Source organism: Salmo trutta, chromosome 9 (assembly GCF_901001165.1).
Source record: "Salmo trutta chromosome 9, fSalTru1.1, whole genome shotgun sequence".
NCBI classification, from domain to species: Eukaryota; Metazoa; Chordata; class Actinopteri; order Salmoniformes; family Salmonidae; genus Salmo; species Salmo trutta.
Genome location: NC_042965.1, coordinates 34,858,385 through 34,880,292, shown reverse-complemented (window position 1 = coordinate 34,880,292; position 21,908 = coordinate 34,858,385). Strand labels below are relative to the sequence as shown.

Here is a 21,908-nt window from a genome sequence, read left to right as displayed (position 1 = left end):
TCTTCTCAAGTGGACAAATCGATTCAAGAATGTCATTGCATGCCAATCATCCAAATAGCGGCCTGGAACCTGCTGTGTTGACAAAGAAAGGAACGACTTAATTCCCTCCAGTTGCTCGGAGCTAAATTATGTCAAACGTAGCTAATGAAGGAGGAACTTTAGGGCAGAACATACAGTAGAGCGATATGATAGGATTGAGTCAGCCTTGCAGCTTCTCAGAGGAGAGAAGGAGCATTCATTCAGTTTGTTCAATGAATTGTTGACAATGATACAGAGCTCAACTCACCAAGAGATCGCCCTATGTGTTCAATACTCTCAACATGCTTCATTCCTCCCTTCACTGTCACACAGAAATTATGAAGAAATAGTTGAGGTGTCATAAATCTAAAAATTATTCAGGAAGTAGTGCTAAAGAATTTTGAGACTTATGTGCAACCCGCAAAAGATGGGATAGCGAAAAGCAATACAACAGAAAATGGACATCAAGGTAACATACCTAGTTTAATATTATATAGAAATACAGGGCAGGGAAACGTGTGGGTAGAAAACGTAAGGCCTCACATTGTAGTGGCTAAAATACCTGAAACCATGTAGCCTGTATTATTAAGTGTTTGTTTCCATGAGGCTGACCATTCAACTGAAGTACCAAACTAGGATGAAGTGGAGAGGCTCAAACGCAAATAAAAATCTACATAATATCAGTTTTGATGTCAGACCAGAGCTGTGCTTCCTCCCTTCTCCAATTCATTCCCATTTCACTGCATCAGTGAACACAGTATGTCTGAAACTAGTTGGAGCTGTTACTTACAGGGTATACCCATCTACCGGGGTACATGGCTGATGCACGTCTAAGGAGGGGAGTGAACAAGTGCAGAAGGGAGGGGACAACTGACTGGAATGAAATGCAGTCCATCATTGTTTGTGTTATAAGCTTTGGAGAGAATAGCCTCTGTGTTGATGTAGCATAAAATATCTAATTAAAACATGACGTTATTACTAAATATATATTACACAGTTCCTCTTCAGTTATGTCAGGAACAACAATTATTTTCAATTCAATTAATATAATATATTCAACATTATCACGCTTTTGGTTTCTTAACAACCACAACCAAACTAGGCATTGCTTATTTATGCATCTCACATGTTACTGTACATCAATGGATGTTACAGTAATGTTTCAGTGACGTTATGATTTAGTAGACGGAAGCGGTGTTCAGTAACATTAGGATAAACTTTGTTCATTAGTTCATAGTTTGTGTTCCTTCCTTCGCACATATGGAGAGATTAACACAGCCTTCAAGCCATAGCTCCTCTCCTCGGACACTTCCCCCGGTTTCTAGACCTGCTGCATGGACCTCAAGTTTGGAGACACCTGTTGGACATCAGAGAGGGTGAGAGCGAGAGTGAGTGAGAGACAGAGTTTTGAAAGGAGAGAAACCATCTGTTACTATTGATAGTATTTCACTGAGCAGGATCAATAATTTAGTCTGCTACCTTTCATAAACACTCTTGGTTTTGTGGTTACGAAGACAATTCAAGTCAAATATGGATTTACTGAGAGTATCATGTAATTCCATTCCTGTTTCAAGTTTATTTTGTAACTAGTAAATATGCAACTTTCCTATGTGGAAAGTTGGCTGGCAAAAGCATTGTTCTTGCTTTGGACAACACAATCCTGGAGTGGCCAGACCTGCTGTCCCTGTATGACTCACCTCAAAGTGTGCTCCTGTGCATGCCTTAATGTCCTCTGGGGTCAGCCCCTCCCACACCTCAATCAGAGTCAGACCTTTAGTCTTGTCCACATCAAACACAGCCTGAGAGAGACGAAGACAGAGAGAGAGAGTGAGAGAGAGACACACACAGAAACAGAGAGAGAGAGAAACACACACAGAGAGCGAGAGAAAGAGAGAGACAAAGAGAGAGACACACACAGAGAGACAGAGAGAGAGAGAGAGACACAAAGAGAGAGAGAGAGACAGAGCGAGAGAGAGAGAGAGAGACACAAAGAGAGAGCGAGAGACAGAGAGAGAGAGACACACACAGAGAGACAGAGAGAGAGACAAAGAGAGAGAGAGCGAGAGACAGAGAGAGACACACACAGAGAGACAGAGAGAGAGAGACACAAAGAGAGAGAGAGACAGAGAGAGAGAGTGAGACAAAGCGAGAGAGAGAGACAGACAGAGAGAGAGAGACAGACAGAGAGAGATGCATTTATTCAATAAGACCAAATCTGAAATGCTGGGTGTCGGGCTAGAGGGTTGGACCGCTGCCTGTTGAGTTCTCTGACAGAGATCCACTTTACTTCAAACAAAACTCAAGGTCTGGCAATGCACTCTGCAGGGTCCTGCATTTCAGCTCAATAGGTTAATGTATACAGACAAGACAAAAGTGCTTATTTGTTCATTAAGATTAAAAATGAAATGTCACAATTCTCATTGCCAAAAAAACATCCCAAGAAAGATCTAGCTGGATGAGAGAATAAGAAAAGACCACAGCTAACACCTGAATCCACAGGAGTTCCACTGTCTGACATTACTCTGTGTTAACAAGGCCAGACTGGTCTGACCCGAGTCTCACCCTAACTACATTCTTACAGTGTTGGTCTCTCCTGCCATTTTAGACTCCCAATGACACTGGCTGCGTCTCAGAACACACCATGTTGGTAATAGCACTACTTTAGACCAACATTCATTTGGGATCCTGCCTGCTGTTGTAAGATATGGGCTTTGTCTCAATAGTCTAAAAGAGCTTGCTATCCTCTTCTCCTAGCATGATATTGTATTGCTGGACCTGTAATGGAGAAAAATAACACAAGGGAAGGAAGCAATTAAAAAGATGGAGCCATAACCCAGCTACAGTGAGCACAGGCAGAGTCAGGAGATGGATATGAGATCTGTATGGTAGAGGCTATGGTGTAGTCAGAAGGACAGGGGCGGGGGGGGAGGGAGGAGAGAGAGAGGGAGGGGAGAGAGAGGGAGGAATATATATATACTGCTCAAAAAATAAAGGGAACACTAAAATAACACATCCTAGATCTGAATGAATGAAATATTCTTATTAAATACTTTTATCTTTACATAGTTGAATGTGCTGACAACAAAATCACACAAAAATAATCAATGGAAATCCAATTTATCAACCCATGGAGGTCTGGATTTGGAGTCACACTCAAAATTAAAGTGGAAAACCACACTACAGGCTGATCCAACTTTGATGTAATGTCCTTAAAACAAGTAAAAATGAGGCTCAGTAGTGTGTGTGGCCTCCAAGTGCCTGTATGAGCTCCCTACGACGCCTGGGCATGCTCCTGATGAGGTGGCGGATGGTCTCCTGAGGGATCTCCTCCCAGACCTGGACTAAAGCATCCGCCAACTCCTGGACAGTCTGTGGTGCAACGTGGCGTTGGTAGATGGAGCGAGACATGATGTCTCAGATGTGCTCAATTGGATTCAGGTCTGGGGAACGGGAGGGCCAGTCCATAGCATCAATGCCTTCCTCTTGCAGGAACTGCTGACTCACTCCAGCCACATGAGGTCTAGCATTGTCTTGCATTAGGAGGAACCCAGGGCCAACCGCACCAGCATATGGTCTCACAAGGGGTCTGAGGATCTCATCTCGGTACCTAATGGCAGTCAGGCTACCTCTGGCGAGCACATGGAGGGCTGTGCGGCCCCCCAAAGAAATGTCACCCCACACCATGACTGACCCACCACCAAACCGGTCATGCTGGAGGATGTTGCAGGCAGCAGAACGTTCTCCACGGCGTCTCCAGACTCTGTCACATGTGCTCAGTGTGAACCTGCTTCATCTGTGAAGAGCACAGGGCGCCAGTGGCGAATTTGCCAATCTTGGTGTTCTCTGGCAAATGCCAAACGTCCTGTAGGTGTTGGGCTGTAAGCACAACCCCCACCTGTGGACGTCGGGCCCTCATACCACCCTCATGGAGTCTGTTTCTGACCGTTTGAGCAGACACATGCACATTTGTGGCCTGCTGGAGGTCATTTTGCAGGGCTCTGGCAGTGCTCCTCCTGCTCCACCTTGCGCAAAGGAGGAGGTAGTGGTCCTGCTGCTGGGTTGTTGCCCTCCTACGGCCTCCTCCACGTCTCCTGATGTACTGGCCTGTCTCCTGGTAGCGCCTCCATGCTCTGGACACTACGCTGACAGACACAGCAAACCTTCTTGCCACAGCTCGCATTGATGTGCCATCCTGGATGAGCTGCACTACCTGAGCCACTTGTGTGGGTTGTAGACTCCGTCTCATGCTACCACTAGAGTGAAAGCACCGCCAGCATTCAAAAGTGACCAAAACATCAGCCAGGAAGCATAAGAACTGAGAAGTGGTCTGTGGTCACCACCTGCCGAACCACTCCTTTATTGGGGGTGTCTTGCTAATTGCCTATAATTTCCACCTGTTGTCTATTCCATTTGCACAACAGCATGTGAAATGTATTGTCAATCAGTGTTGCTTCCTAAGAGGACAGTTTGATTTCACAGAAGTGTGATTGACTTGGAGTTACATTGTGTTGTTTAAGTGTTCCCTTTATTTTTTTGAGCAGTATATATATATATATATATATATATATATATATATATATATATATATAGAGAGAGAGAGAGAGAGAGAGAGAGAGAGAGAGAGAGAGAGAGAGAGAGAGAGAGAGAGAGAGAGAGAGAGAGAGAGAGAGAGAGAGAGAGAGAGAGAGAGAGAGAGAGAGAGAGAGAGAGAGAGAGAGAGAGAGAGAGAGAGAGAGAGAGAGAGAGAGAGAGAGAGAGAGAGAGAGAGAGAGAGAGAGAGAGAGAGAGAGAGAGAGAGAGAGAGAGAGAGAGAGAGAGAGAGAGAGAGAGAGAGAGAGAGCTACAGTATCACTCTCAGGAAAGCTGTCAAAACCTACAGCTAACTGTTAGGATGGAGTGATAGGGAGAGGGAGAAGGATAAAAGAGTGAGGGAGAGCAGAAGGGAACGGAAGGAGAAAACATGAAAAGAACATTACAAAGTCAGACTAAGAGGGGAGGGCAAAGGGAGGGAGAGACTTGTCTAGGACTTTCTGTGATGTTAGTGACTGGACCGCAGCTTAAAGCCATCATCACACTAACATCGATTAGTGTCTGAGCCGAGGCCTGTCCTGTTATTCACTAGGGCTGTCTTGTGGAATTAGCTGGTCTTCTGTGGTTTATTAATAGAAGGCAACATAAGAGGGGAATAACCAGAGGACAACTCTGAGAATAGACTGCCAACTGTTGCTAGTATAGTGGTTACTGCCAATACCACAGGTAGCAGTTTACTGCTGCAGTTATATAGAACCAGTGGAATGTCTGTTTCCACTGTGAATAAATAGGTAATTCTTTTGGGCTGTTTTCCTTTCCAGAGGGGAATGCTGTTTTAAAATGTACAGTTTACCAAACCAACCACATTCCACCTGGTTACTCTGGGGACCGCTGCTGCCATGGTGGCTAACCACATTCCACATGGTTACTGTGGGGACCGCCGCTGCCATGGTGGCTAACCACATTCCACATGGTTACTGTGGGGACCGCCGCTGCCATGGTGGCTAACCACATTCCACATGGTTACTGTGGGGACCGCCGCTGCCATGGTGGCTAACCACATTCCACATGGTTACTGTGGGGACCGCTGCTGCCATGGTGGCTAACCACATTCCACATGGTTACTGTGGGGACCGCTGCTGCCATGGTGACTAACCATATTCCACATGGTTACTGTGGGGACCGCTGCTGCCATGGCAGCCCTCCAACTGTGCGCTGGGGGCCATAGCGATAAGATACACAGGAAATGTACCTTTACACACACATCTGCATGCCACACACACAACTATTTCACTATTGCAAAAAGGGCCCCAGACGTGTTAAAAAATCTTCTGAGGGTAGAAGTGAAAAAGGGCTGAGACGAGATGCACACTAGGGCTGCAGGTCCCTACCACCAGTCTCAACTCATATCAGCAGCAGCAGCATCATATGAAAAAATATACTTAAATTCATCTCTCTGTTATCAGAGGGCTGAATGTGTGTTGTTTATGTTCAAGGGCAAACAGGTGTATGTGTGTGTGTATGCATGTGTGTGAATTGTGGAGGGCAGGGGAAATTGTTTTTGGCAGGTTTTACGCTCCCCGTTTCCTCACTCATTTTGAAAACACAATGAGGCAAGATTTTAATTATTTCGAGGACAACGTGTAACCAGGAGGGCCATCACTGCCACTCTCATCCAACAGGCTTAAGCTCTAGGGAAACACAATACCAGACTAGACAGCCTGACCCTATTGCGTTTAAGGTAGTGTAGTGGAAGGATTTAAAATGGTTGGGAGATATATTTTAACAAACCTAACACAATGGTAAATCTAAGGGCTGTATTTTAACAAACCTAACACAATGGTAAATCTAAGGGCTGTATTTTAACAAACCTAACACAATGGTAAATCTAAGCGCTTTATTTTAACAAACCTAACACAATGGTAAATCTAAGCGCTGTATTTTAACAAACCTAACACAATGGTAAATCTAAGCGCAGGCGGTAGAGCTATAGGTTCAGGGGTGTGTCTGAAATATTTGAGCTATTTTCACTAATCACAATTATCGGCAAACTTGCTGGCGTTGCCGCGAAAGAGGTTGGGTTTTGATGAATAAAAAGGTTGTGGGTGTGTCGAGGCTCGGCCAATCAGAACGTGCTCCATGGCGAAACATGTTCAAATTGTGTATTTACGGAATTAACTCCAATTCCAATGTTAGTCCATTAAAGTTTGTTAACTGGCTTACGGAAACTAAATAACAAAATGTTGACCTATCTTTGCTAAATACGTTAACTTGAACCCATCTGCAGTCCACATTGTTCTAAGCAATTGAATGTCTTCAATAGCATTCACACTGATATCGGGGCTAGGCCTACTGGGGCTAGGCCTAATTACATTATGGCTGAGCATGGACATGCCAAACATTGTCAGTAAGCAAGTTTAAATTAATTATTGATAAGGCCTAAAAAGAGAACGAATACATCTTTATTTAAAAAAATAATTAATTTACATTTTCGATCTTATCTCATCGGTGCAACTCCCCAATGGGCTCGGGAGAGGCGAAGGTACAGTCATGCATCCTCCAAAACATGACCCGCCAAACCCCGGTTCTTAACACCCGCCCGCTTAACCCGGACACCAGCCGCACCAATGTGTCGGCGGAAACACCGTTCAACTGACGACCGAAGTCATCACGCAGGCACCCAGCCCGCCACAAGGAGTGACTAGAGCGCGATGAGCCAAGTAAAGTCTCCCCCGGCCAAACCCTCCCCCAACCCGGACAACGCTGGGCCAATTGTGCTCCGCCCTATGGGACTCCCGATCACGGCCAGTTGTGACACAGCCTGGGATCGAACCCGGGTCTGTAGTGATGCCTCTAGCACTGTGATGCAGTGCCTTAGGCCGCTGCGCCACTCGGGAGGCCCTGAGAACTAATAATTGTAATCAAATTCTAACAACTTATTTGAAATAGGCTATGCCACTCTTCCAGGCAACATAACTGGAAAAATATCCAATATAAAGAGTAAGGGAGAATGTCCACTCACCGTTAAACAGCTCCAAAATATGATGTTTTATATACATATTGGAACCATTTTACAGATCAGATCACATTCACACACCTCATGGAAGTTGTATTGCAAGCGCACCACGGACATTGTTATCATAATACCAGAAAGGTGAATCATTCTAATACGTTTGGTTGTAATTAAATTATACAAAAAACAAGCTTTTTTTTTAACAACAATAAATAAATGTAATGATATCATAAAATCGGCAGGATAAAAAAGAAACAAATTGATGTTAAACCAGCCTTTGTTATAGTAGGCCTAAGGGAGTGCTTGGGTTTTGAACATATGAAATGGAAAACAAGCAATTTTTACAGGTTACAGATGAATTCTAAATACAAGGTTCACCGTATTCACAGAGGTTCTCATATCTCATTTCATGATGGGCTTGGAGGGGTTTTTACAGAACTTGCATGGCTAAAATAATGTGTCAGCTCACTGTTTTACTCCTCTCAAACTTTGTAATTTAATAAAGCTTTGGGGATTAAGATTGATTTCCAAGCGGTCTCAGGAACCAAACCCTTAATCGACAGTCTTGACTACTTTGCGATTGCATTGAGCAGACAAAAAAAAAGCCTTAATTGAGCAGAGGGGAGGATATGCTTGGTTTTTAATCAAATAAAACGAAATGGGAAAGAAGATGAGTTTTTTATGTTTCTAAATAAGAAGTATACAGGCACCAAAAGCACATTATGCTACTCTTGTTCCATGTTCACATGGGCAGTGCGCATCACAGCTGGATAGGCTGCATTTCCGCTGTAAAAATTCTAGAAATTAGTACTTTGAATCAAGTTAAGGACATGCCTAAAATATTTCCACCCCGCCCATCTGAGCGCAAGCGAGCTGATATAAGAGAGGTAAATTGCAGAACCTGGCGTTAGGGCTGGAAAATGCCAGTGCACCAGTTTTTAAATGACAAAATTGCAAACTAGCGCGTGTTTGACACTAGCGCTGCCTTAGCACCAGCTGAAAATAGAACCTGTACTGTTAATGCAAGCAGCACTGATGGTGGCCAAACACTATGTATGCGCAGTCCAAGCAGTCTCTCTGCTGGTCTCCACTGCTGAGCTGTCTCCATATCATCCAACTGTCCTGTCCCTGCCCCTTCAACACAAACACACACACCTAATTTATAGTAATGTGAATTCACACGAAGGCAATAATATAATAGACAGCTGTTGGGGAGAGGAGTGGGTAACGGGGGAGCTATTATACTGTAGGTGCAGAGACCAAGAGCACAGTCAAGGCTTTCTTGAAAAGCTCGTCAGCTCTATATGTCTGTTGTCACCTGCTCTGAAGCACTAGGCAGAGAGTGCTGCTCCAGGGGTGGGCAGCGGGCACAGTACCATCCAGCCCCCCACCTCATCCGATAAATGTCTAGTTAACACACATTGGCAGGCTGCTGGGGGAGGAAGGAGACGGGGGAGGTAGAAGATAGGGAAAAGTAACCAGAGAAGAGGCCAGGTAGAGAAGAGGGTGGTGGGGGATGAGAGGAGAAAGAGAGAGAAAATAGAGAAAGAAGAGGAAAGAGGTAATAAGAGAAGGGAGGGAAGGATGAGGATAGAGGGAAGAGAGCAGAAAAGAAGGATGAAGAAGGAGAGGGAGGAGGGGCTTACGGCGGTGGATAGGAGACCCATTAACCTTTATAAATGTTGACAGAAATCATCTAGCTGGGAATCATGTTGTGCATTCGCTCTAAAATGCACCCGAGCAGAAAGAAGTGGATAGAAGAAACCCTGACTGGTCATAATTCTATAGCCACCTATAGCGAGACTAAAAGAGAGAGACGAACAGACATTCAGAAAGAAGAAAGGAAGAGACGGAGAAAAGGAACATGCAGAGTCTGGCGAAATCGGACACGGAGAGAAACACGACTACAGGACCCACACAAAGCTCCCACATTGATCTGCCTCTCTACCCCCCTGCAATACTGAACACACAAAGCTCCCACATTGATCTGCCTCTCTACCCCCTGCAATACTGAACACACAAAGCTCCCACATTGATCTGCCTCTCTACCCCCTGCAATACTGAACACACAAAGCTCCCACATTGATCTGCCTCTCTACCCCCTGCAATACTGAACACACAAAGCTCCCACATTGATCTGCCTCTCTACCCCCTGCAATACTGAACACACAAAGCTCCCACATTGATCTGCCTCTCTACCCCCTGCAATACTGAACACACAAAGCTCCCACATTGATCTGCCTCTCTACCCCCTGCAATACTGAACACACAAAGCTCCCACATTGATCTGCCTCTCTACCCCCTGCAATACTGAACACACAAAGCTCCCACATTGATCTGCCTCTCTACCCCCTGCAATACTGAACACACAAAGCTCCCACATTGATCTGCCTCCCTACCCCCTGCAATACTGAACACACAAAGCTCCCACATTGATCTGCCTCCCTACCCCCGGCAATACTGAACACACAAAGCTCCCACATTGATCTGCCTCTCTACCCCCTGCAATACTGAACACACAAAGCTCCCACATTGATCTGCCTCTCTACCCCCTGCAATACTGAACACACAAAGCTCCCACATTGATCTGCCTCTCTACCCCCTGCAATACTGAATACACAAAGACATAGAATCAATGATCCGATGCAGACCTCCATTACACCACTGTGACCCCTCTGTTCTGGCCAGCCAAGCTGACAATGGAGTCAGTGATGTCTGCAGGCAGCCTTTTATCCTGGTCAGCACAGCAGACATCAACAGGCATTATTCAGGGCCACAGGATGTCTGCTCTGGTCTGTTCTGAGAGGTTTGAGTATAATAACGGTCCAAATTTTAACAATGAAATAATAACCAGGGCATTGATGAGAAAAAACATGTACCTGCTAGCTATGTGATATTCAGACAAACTTGTACCTGTGATATCCAGACTGAAAGATGTGCCTGTTAGCTATGTGATATTCAGACAAACTTGTACCTGTGATATTCAGACTGAAAGATGTGCCTGTTAGCTATGTGATATTCAGACAAACTTGTACCTGTGATATTCAGACTGAAAGATGTACCTGCTAGCTATGTGATATTCAGACAAACTTGTACCTGTGATATTCAGACTGAAACATGTACCTGCTAGCTACAGTGGTTGCTCAACTAAAGATTTTGAGATTATGCTGCGGGATTTAAAGGTAATTTGTGGTTTAGTACGGTACCCTGTGTCACTACTTCATTGCTACAGACCTGAGCAAGGGAGAGTAACAGCACTGATTATGCTTTTGGGTCCCAAGGCGCTACTGTGTCTCTAAAAATACACATCTTTTTTTGATACTACTCATCAGTATTACTTACTAAAACCGTTGTTACACTAAGGTTTTTATTCTAAGAGAAACTTAGACTACATTTAGGGTGTGGAAATGTTAGGATTATTTTGCTCTTACTGTAGTACTGTAACCTACTCCCTCCTGAGTGGCGCACAATAGGATTGGCTTGCAGTTCTCCAGCTTTATCCACTGAGATAATGGTAGGCGCATGAGAGTCAAGGCACGAGGGCAGGAGGCACGGGACAGGCCGCACAGCAGCGCACAGAAGACGGACCTAGCCCATGGGGAAGGGAGGAGGAGGAAGGGGGAAGGGACCCCCCTCCCCCTTCTGACTAGGGAAATGTTCCTGCTGTTCTTAGTGCCAGTCTGCACGTTCAAACTAAAACAATATAACTATAACTAACTGAGCTATCTTTTTTACAGGTGCATGGCAACAGCCAGATAAGATGAGGAAAAAGAAGGAACCCGCACACAGCTCTTTATCGTATCACTGATCTTTACGAAGCTTTACGTATCGGCCTTAATCACAGCTTTTGTGAGTTTTTTAAATTAGCACTAATTTATGTAGACCTAGCCACACCCACATCCGTTCCACGCATCGAAAGGGGTTGGAGGCGAAGGAAAAACAAATAAGTGCTACCAAATATAACAATATGTATTTCATAAATATTCAAATGAAGTGTGTACAATGAGGATCTCGACCTACCAAGCAAGTTTTCATAAATCATTGGGTACAGGGTAAGAAAAATGTCAGAGTAATCTGAAATAGGGGCATAATTCATGTTCAAATTTACAACATAACATACATAGGCATTTCATCATTAAGACCTTTAGGAAATAATGTCTGGAGGGTGAAAATCCAAAAACATTCTGGCTGATTTTCTTTTGTGGCTGGCAGTAGGCATGGACCAATTTATCACGTAAATAAAACATGACAGTGTTTCTTGACAGCATCTCCCACTTTTCGCGAGTTCAAAGTATATGTAGTTGTGAACATTACTGTGTTCTTTAGCTTTAGCGGGTCTTTTTTGTAGCAGTTCATCTCGTGTTTACCCCAATGCCAAATCAAGAGCTTCATCCCCACATTGTGGAGAATATCCTCTTCTTAGAAACCTATTGCCCATCTCCGCTGCTTTTTCTAGATAATCCTGAAAATTATTTGTTGCAAGTAGGGGAGGGGAGGGGGGTTCACACCTTGCTCAGCTATTAGAGAATTCTTTAGTAAAGGTTGAATAGTCTATTGTTCAGCTAATAGCCCATCCTGCTACGCTTGTGAAAAAATAATAATACTTTTTCTCCTTTCCATTTTAAAGATTACAACTGCTAAAGTGTTTTTATCCACAATCGGCCCCAAACCCAGTTAATATATTTAGGAACAGTCGATAGCATGCTGGACTTCGGGCTAGAATGTTGAGGGTTCGAAACCTGCTCCCTGCTTGCTATAATGAATGAGTTTGATACACCTGGTATTGGATATGGCTGGGAAAAAAAACTTGCTAAATAGTGATTTTCGTAAAAGAATATGCACAATTGTTTCTCTACATTAACTACCATATTCCTCTCAATTGTAATTATTTTTGCTTGACTCGTTATAACTACATACATTTGCTTCCCCGTAATGTTTTGTCAGCCATCTTTGCTGAAGTCACCAGAGACGGGTGGCCCGCATCAAATTCGTCATTGGAACCACTCGATATGATTGGTCATGTAAAAACCTTGGTGAGTTCTCTAATCCCCTTGTGGTGGTCTGGAGCAATGAAGCCGTGACGCTGGGTACCTCTAAGTCCCGCGGTGTAAGCTCGCAACTTATAAAGGAGGAGCCACTGTACCTGCTAGCTAGGTGATATTATGACTGAAACAATTACCAGCTAGTTATGTGTGATAGGCATCCTCTGAGTCTGTCATTTAGAACAAAAATATTGGCTGCAGCAAACACGTTGCTAGAACATTTTACAATCCTACCATAAGAAATAACTGTGGTTTCTCAAACTTTACGAAAACATTATGTTTGATTGACTAATTTACAAAAAGTACAAATGATTACTGAAATGTTACAAATCCTAATGCTTTTTTAATACTGTAATGGTAATTATTTCTGCAGCTTTGCAAATGTAAGACCGTTACAGCTCTTTAGGGATTGCCAGATGAAGCATTACTATCGGTACATTGGGCCATGTGGTGGAGCTGTTAACATCATAACATTCGCCATCGTAGAAGACAGCCCTACATTCTGGGATGTAAAATCAAGATTGGGCGTCCTAGCAGAAATCTGCTGATTGGATTATGGCTAACAAAATAAAAGTCATTTCCATCTCCCCACGTCTCTCTGTAGCATCAATACTATCAGTCCCTGATGTGAGTGAGTGTGAGTGTGTGTGTGTGTGTGTGTGTGTGTGTGTGTTTCCATCTCTCTTTCAGTGTGTCTTTGTCTATACAATACAGTGAGGGAAAAAAGTATTTGATCCCCTGCTGATTTTGTACGTTTGCCCACTGACAAAGAAATGATCAGTCTATAATTTTAATGGTAGGTTTATTTGAACAGTGAGAGACAGAATAACAACAAAAAAATCCAGAAAAACGCATGTCAAAAATGTTATAAATTGATTTGCATTTTAATGAGGGAAATAAATATTTGACCCCTCTGAAAAACATGACTTAGTACTTGGTAGCAAAATCCTTGTTGGCAATCACAGAGGTCAGACGTTTCTTGTAGTTGGCCACCAGGTTTGCACACATCTTAGGAGGGATTTTGTCCCACTCTTTGCAGATCTTCTGCAAGTCATTAAGGTTTCGAGGCTGACGTTTGGCAACTCGAACCTTCAGCTCCCTCCACAGATTTTCTATGGGATTCAGGTCTGGAGACTGGCTAGCCCACTCCAGGACCTTAATGTGCTTCTTCTTGAGCCACTCCTTTGTTGCCTTGGCCGTGTGTTTTGAGTCATTGTCATGCTGGAATACCCATCCATGACCTATTTTCAATGCCCTGGCTGAGAGAAGGAGGTTCTCACCCAAGATTTGACGGTACATGGCCCCGTCCATCGTCCCTTTGATGCGGTGAAGTTGTCCTGTCCCCTTAGCAGAAAAACACCCCCAAAGCATAATGTTTCCACCTCCATGTTTGAATGTGGGGATGGTGTTCTTGGGGTCATAGGCAGCATTCCTCCTCCTCCAAACACGGCGAGTTGAGTTGATGCCAAAGAGCTCCATTTTGGTCTCATCTGACCACAACACTTTCACCCAGTTGTCCTCTGAATCATTCAGATGTTCATTGGCAAACTTCAGACGGGCATGTATATGTGCTTTCTTGAGCAGGGGTACCTTGCGGGTGCTGCAGGATTTCAGTCCTTCACGGCGTAGTGTGTTACCAATTGTTTTCTTGGTGACTATGGTCCCAGCTGCCTTGAGATCATTGACAAGATCCTCCCGTGTAGTTCTGGGCTGATTCCTCACCGTTCTCATGATCATTGCAACTCCACGAGGTGAGATCTTGCATGAAGCCCCCGGCTGAGGGAGATTGACAGTTATTTTGTGTTTCTTCCATTTGTGAATAATCACACCAACTGTTGTCACCTTCTCACCAAGCTGCTTGGCGATGGTCTTGTAGCCCATTCCAGCCTTGTGTAGGTCTACAATCTTGTCCCTGACATCCTTGGAGAGCTCTTTGGTCTTGGCCATGGTGGAGAGTTTGGAATCGGATTGATTGATTGCTTCTGTGTACAGGTGTCTTTTATACAGGTAACAAACTGAGATTAGGAGCACTCCCTTTAAGAGTGTGCTCCTAATCTCAGCTCGTTTCCTTTATAAAACACACCTGGGAGACAGACATTTTTCTGATTGAGAGGGGGCGAAATACTTATTTCCCTCATTAAAATGCAAATCCATTTATAAAATTTTTGACATGTGTTTTTCTGGATTTTTTTGTTGTTATTCTGTCTCTCACTGTTCAAATAAATCTACCATTAAAACTATAGACTGATAATTTCTTTGTCAGTGGGCAAACGTACAAAATTAGCAGGGGATCAAATACTTTTTTCCCTCACTGTACATTTAAAAAGATTGGGTGTATTGTTTAGAATACTGAAACAAACCCAGTGGCTTCCAACCGCCAAGGCCAAGCGATTCTGTTTGTGATCTTTCAACCTTTTCCAATGCTATAAACCCGCATCATTCTGTGAGCTGGAGAGGAGCGTGTCAGCTCTAGGTCTACAGTGAGCTGGAGAGGAGCGTGTCAGCTCTAGGACTACAGTGAGCTGGAGAGGAGCGTGTCAGCTCTAGGACTACAGTGAGCTGGAGAGGAGCGTGTCAGCTCTAGGTCTACAGTGAGCTGGAGAGGAGCGTGTCAGCTCTAGGACTACAGTGAGCTGGAGAGGAGCGTGTCAGCTCTAGGACTACAGTGAGCTGGAGAGGAGCGTGTCAGCTCTAGGACTACAGTGAGCTGGAGAGGAGCGTGTCAGCTCTAGGTCTACAGTGAGCTGGAGAGGAGCGTGTCAGCTCTAGGACTACAGTGAGTTGGAGAGGAGCGTGTCAGCTCTATGACTACAGTGAGCTGGAGAGGAGCGTGTCAGCTCTAGGACTACAGTGAGCTGGAGAGGAGCGTGTCAGCTCTAGGACTACAGTGAGCTGGAGAGGAGCGTGTCAGCTCTAGGACTACAGTGAGCTGGAGAGGAGCGTGTCAGCTCTAGGACTACAGTGAGCTGGAGAGGAGCGTGTCAGCTCTAGGACTACAGTGAGCTGGAGAGGAGCGTGTCAGCTCTAGGACTACAGTGAGTTGGAGAGGAGCGTGTCAGCTCTAGGACTACAGTGAGCTGGAGAGGAGCGTGTCAGCTCTAGGACTACAGTGAGCTGGAGAGGAGCGTGTCAGCTCTAGGACTACAGTGAGCTGGAGAGGAGCGTGTCAGCTCTAGGTCTACAGTGAGCTGGAGAGGAGCGTGTCAGCTCTAGGACTACAGTGAGCTGGAGAGGAGCGTGTCAGCTCTAGGTCTACAGTGAGCTGGAGAGGAGCGTGTCAGCTCTAGGTCTACAGTGAGCTGGAGAGGAGCGTGTCAGCTCTAGGACTACAGTGAGCTGGAGAGGAGCGTGTCAGCTCTAGGACTTCAGTGAGTCAGTAGTACTGTATATTCACCAGAGGAAAGTGTTTCACATAAAGCCTGACATTATGACTCATATTCAGTTTAGGTATAATATAACCCAGGCGTCTAAATAGCCCCAGTTGGACTCCAAAATACCTGGATTATACAGAGTTGTTTTGAAGAGTCACTTCAATCTTTCTGTGTGGAAGAGATTCACATGAGGGCTGTGTTGTGAGGAGTTTGATTTGTATAGCAAAGCCAGTAAATTTAATCTAGACAACAAAGATATGGAGGACACCTTGGCAAACGGAAAATACGTAACAGAAACACACAGAACTCACACACACAGACACACACACACACACACACACACACCTTTTCAGTGATGATCCGATCCACACACTGTTTTCCTGTCAGTGGCAGGTTGCATGTGTCCAGAATCTTGAATTTTCCTCCCTGACAAAGAACAAAGGAAAGAGAGAGAGAGAGCAAAGGTCATGTTAAAGGTCATACGCAACGACCCAGTTGAACTGGTATGGTGGAGAAATTACAAGAGATTGTTATAATGCCATTACTGCATCAAATGGTTGTTTTATGCAACAGAATAAGGGGTTGTTAGAACACGCATCTGTGTGTGTTCTACTGAGGATGGACCTCTGGAAGATGTATGATGTCTGTGGGTGATACCGCATTCCAGAGCATGAGTTAATGTTTCTGTTCTATAAGGTACCTCTGTCCTAGGGGTGTGGGATTCACACCCACAAATACTCCAATTACAGATCATAGGACTGGACAGCCACAAATACTCCCATTACAGGTCATAGGACTGGACAGTCACAAATACTCCCATTACAGATCATAGGCCTAGACAGCCACAAATACTCCCATTACAGATCATAGGCCTAGAAAGCCACAAATACTCCCATTACAGATCATAGGACTGGATAGCCACAGCCAAAAATACTCCCATTACAGATCATAGGACTGGATAGCCACAGCCAAAAATACTCCCATTACAGGTCATAGGACTGGACAGCCACAATACTCCCATTACAGATCATTGGCCTAGACAGCCACAAATACTCCCATTACAGATCATAGGCCTAGACAGTCACAAATACTCCCATTACAGATCATAGGCCTAGACAGCCACAAATACTCCCATTACAGATCATAGGCCTAGACAGTCACAAATACTCTAATTACAGATCATAGGACTGGACAGCCACAAATACTCCCATTACAGATCATAGGACTGGATAGCCACAGCCAAAAATACTCCCATTACAGGTCATAGGACTGGACAGCCACAATACTCCCATTACAGATCATTGGCCTAGACAGCCACAAATACTCCCATTACAGATCATAGGCCTAGACAGCCACAAATACTCCCATTACAGATCATAGGCCTAGACAGCCACAAATACTCCCATTACAGATCATAGGACTGGACAGCCACAATACTCCCATTACAGATCATAGGACTGGACAGCCACAAATACTCCCATTACAGATCATAGGCCTAGACAGCCACAAATACTCTAATTATAGGTCACAGGTAGAACTGTGACGTTTATGGATGAAGACCGTCATGAAAATCAAATAGTCAAAACCGTTTACATAGGCCTACATTGATATTAGGATTTTTCTTAACTTTATTTTCATGTAGATCAGGTATTCCCAAACTGGGGAATGCTTACCCCCAGGGGTACGCCAAATAAAAATGTGATACTCATTTAAAAATATATATATATACTTAAAAAATCTTCACATTTTCAAACAGTCCATTTAGTAAGGCCCGTGTCCATAGAGACACATACCAGCTCTACTGGTAGTACACCTACTACCAGCAGTACTACACCTGCACCTGTCAACAACACAAGTTGTTCTGCTTCAACGAGCACATCCAATGCTAGCATCAGTAATTCTACATTTGTTGTTAGCCCAGCTAACATGGACATCGACAGTTGTGAATCTGATGCAGCCAAAGAGCTACTGACCCCTTACCCGGGAAAGCACCGAACAACAGACAGGGACGTTGGACCATCGAAGAGGCGCAAATATGATGAGAACTACATTGATTTGGGGTTCACTTATATTTGGAGTAGTGCCTTTCCTCAGCCATAGTGTGTTATTTGTGCAAAAGTACTATCTCACAACTCGATGAAACATTCACTCTTGCGCAGACATTTTTAAACAAAACATGGCAATTTGAAAAATAAGCCACAGGAGCTTTTTGAGCGAGAATTAAGACCACTTTCGAGTAGTAAGACATGTATAAAAGCAACAGATACCATTAATAAGAACGGGATAGAAGCGTCTTATATGGTGAGCTACCGAGTGGCTAAGACAGGCAAGCCCCATACTATTGCGGAGGACTTCATTCTTCCTGCGAATTTGGTGGAGAGGGCCAAAAAACTATACAACACTGTTTCATGACGCATCAGTGACACAGCAGGAGATGTTTTGAAACAATTACTGCTTCGCATACAAGCCAGTGAATTATATGTGTTACAGCTAGATGAGTCAACAAACGTGGCGAGCCTGGCACAGCTCCTGGTATATGTCCGTTATGTTTATGGGGGTCAATTAAGGAAGACATCCTCTTTAAGGAATACCTGGGATAGGATTAAGTAATCCTTCTAAAATTATTGATTATTATTGTATTATTATTTTGTGCTCTGGTCCTATAAGAGCTTTTTGTCACTTCCCACGAGCCGGGTTGTGACAAAAACCCACACTCATTCTTATGTTTAATAAACATATCGTATAGTGTGTGTGGCAGGCTTACAATGATGGCAAAAAGCAACATTTGAGAGTGCGCTGACCCTGGTGCTACAGAGGGTATGCAGCTGGAGGTTGAATGTTTGAAAGGGTATGGGGACTATAAAAAGTTTGGGAACCACTGATGTACAGTTGAAGTCGGAAGTTTACATACACCTTAGCCAAATACATTTGAACTCAGTTTTTCACAATTCCTGACATTTAATCCTAGTAAAAATTCCATGTCTTAGGTCAGTTAATATCATCACTTTATTTTAAGAATGTGAAATGTCAGAATAATAGTAGAGAGAATGATTTATTTCAGCTTTTATTTTTTTCATCACATTACCAGTTGGTCAGCAGTTTACATACACCTAATTATTATTTGGTAGCATTGCCTTTAAATTGTTGTTTAACTTGGGTCAAATGTTTCGGGTAGCCTTCCACAAGCTTCCCACTGTAGATATAGATACTTTTGTACCTGCTTCCTCCAGCATCTTCACAAGGTCTTTGCTGTTGTTCTGGGATTGATTTGCACTTTTCGCACCAAAGTACGTTCATCTCTAGGAGACAAAACACGTCTCCTTCCTGAGCGGTATGACGGCTGCATGGTCCCATGGTGTTTATACTTGCGTACTATTGTTTGTACAGATGAACGTGGTACCTTCAGGCGTTTTGAAATTGCTCCCAAGGATGAACCAGACTGATTGAGGTCTACAATTACTTTCCTGAGGTCTTGGCTGATTTCTTTTGATTTTCCCATGATGTCAAGCAAAGAGGCACTGAGTTTGAAGGTAGGCCTTGAAATACATCCACAGGTACACCTCCAATTGACTTAAAGTATGTCAATTAGCCTATCAGAAGCTTCTAAAGCCATGACATAATTTTCTGGAAATTTCCAATGCTGTTTAAAGGCACAGTCAACAGTGTATGTAAACTTGTCACCCACTGGAATTGTGATACAGTGAATTGTAAGTGAAATAATCTGTCTGTAAACAATTATTGGGAAAATTACTTGTGTCATGCCCAAAGTAGATGTCCCAACCGACTTGCCAAAACTATAGTTTGTTAACTAGAAGTTTGTAGAGTGCTTGAAAAACGAGTTTTAATGACTCCAACCTAACTGTATGTAAACTTCCGACTTCAACTGTAGATAATCTTGACCTAATAGCGGTGTGTTAACTAATGATTATAGGTGATTGTTTTGCGAACTTAGTCTGTTTATTAAACTTTCTACATCTCCTCCTCTTTCCAACTGTCCTTTGATGCTCCAGCAGCTAATCGGCTAGATGTGCGGGGGTGTAGTGATGCTCCGGCAGCTAAACGACTAGATGTGTGGTGGTGTAGTGATGCTCCAGCAGCTAAACGGCTAGATGTGTGGTGGTGTAGTGATGCTCCAGCAGCTAAACGGCTAGATGTGTGGTGGTGTAGTGATGCTCCAGCAGCTAATCGGCTAGATGTGTGGTGGTGTAGTGATGCTCCAGCAGCTAGTCGGCTAGATGTGTGGAGGTGTAGTGATGCTCCAGCAGCTAATCGGCTAGATGTGTGGTGGTGTAGTGATGCTCCAGCAGCTAATCGGCCAGATGTGTGGTGGTGTAGTGATGCTCCAGCAGCTAATCGGCTAGATGTGTGGGGGTGTAGTGATGCTCCAGCAGCTAATCGGCTAGATGTGTGGTGGTGTAGTGATGCTCCAGCAGCTAATCGGCTAGATGTGTGGTGGTGTAGTGATGCTCCAGCAGCTAGATGTGCGGGGGTGTAGAGCGCTATAGTCTATGTTACTTCAGAATTATTTTTTTTTATGTGTAGACTTTATTTTATACAACGAACATTTTCATTACTTGCTAGTAAATAAATAAATTGGTCGTCTTAAAAAAAAGGACTATTTGTTAATTATTCAACAGCAGTCGACAAGGTTCTGTCTCTGAGGCCTACAATGGGCTAATGTTTTGTCAAATGGACAATGCACCAATCCTCTCCAACCTGGCATGATATACTTTGAAAATGAAACTTTTCTTAATTTATAGGCGAATCAACGCTGATCAGGCCCGGTCCAAGCTGATATGCCGTGAGATAAAAAAAAATGTGCCATCCTCCTATCTCCACAAAGTAGAATAGTAGCCGAGGCTATACAGTGTCGGCCCTTAATGGACTTTTATGAATTCCCATGTGGTCGCCTACTATTTGTAAAACAAGCAATTTACCATTAATCCCTGTCATTTGGTTACATACATTTCTGTTAATCCATGTGTTAATTATAATAATTTACCGTTCTCATTCTCGGAGTGGAAACGTTGTTTGCAGAATTCACAACCTGCAACGCTTGTGAGAAAAAGTTTGGGTTTATTTCATACCATCATGTCTGGTTTCTCTGTCCTGTTAAATTTTGACGGAGTGTTCGTGCCTGAGCACGCATAGAAGTACCTGTCCTGCTTCTCGCAAATGTCAAATGTAGGAAAGTTCCCAGCTTGGCTTCTAAGTAATTTTTTCTTCACCTCACACAGTACGTCAACAAAGTCAAATTGTAAAAATTCCTCACAAGATTTGAACAATCTTTCCAACACTCTCCCACTCAATAATCAGCATCGCTGATAAATAGGTTATGGACATGTTGAGTGTATTTGTTTCTATTTTAAACAATTGTCAATTTCATTTTCATACTAGAGCACAGCTGTCCCCTTTCATACTTTCCTTGCCAATTCATTATCTTATAACCTACTTTCGGAAGGCCTAAGGAAGGCCTAGGTTTTTTAATACGTTTTAAGGAAAGGAGAAATATTTACTCATGTCTGACATTCGCTGGTGGCTTTGATTGATGGGTGCTTTTACGGGGGTGTGAATGTGTGACTTCGCTGATTCTGTCTATAGGCCGATATATCCATTCAGAAAGTTTCCTAAAGTAGTCTGTCTGGACACCATCTCTTTAATAACAATCAAATAATATTTAATCTTGTGAAAGGCCTATTTTCAGTAGTTTAGGCTACATTATTACTGTCATTCCGGCGTCCTCTCTTTGAAGATGTCACGACAATCCACAACCAGGATATCCCGTGGTGATTCTTGTGGTGGGTTGCAACTTGCAGAATCTTTCCAAGATTCAACCCACCAGAGGGGGACTGTCATGACTGTCCACAAGAATCCAAATAGGTCAGATCACGTTTGCAATGAACAACTTCAGATGAGCAAGGAAAGAACTAGTTG

General features: G+C 43.7%; 1 protein-coding gene across 1 annotated transcript in view; it reads right to left on the bottom strand.

Annotated features, from left to right (window-relative positions):
* Positions 1–476: 476 nt before the first annotated feature.
* LOC115200464 (succinyl-CoA:3-ketoacid coenzyme A transferase 1, mitochondrial) overlaps positions 477–21,908 on the bottom strand; it is a 124,354-nt gene continuing 102,922 nt past the window's right edge. The window contains exons 15-17 of the mRNA XM_029763559.1: positions 16,320–16,400; positions 1,716–1,817; positions 477–1,375 (exon numbers count right to left, since the gene is read on the bottom strand). Coding sequence (XP_029619419.1) covers positions 1,340–1,375; positions 1,716–1,817; positions 16,320–16,400 — 219 coding nt within the window. The 3' untranslated portion in view covers positions 477–1,339. The remainder of the gene's footprint in view (positions 1,376–1,715; positions 1,818–16,319; positions 16,401–21,908) is intronic.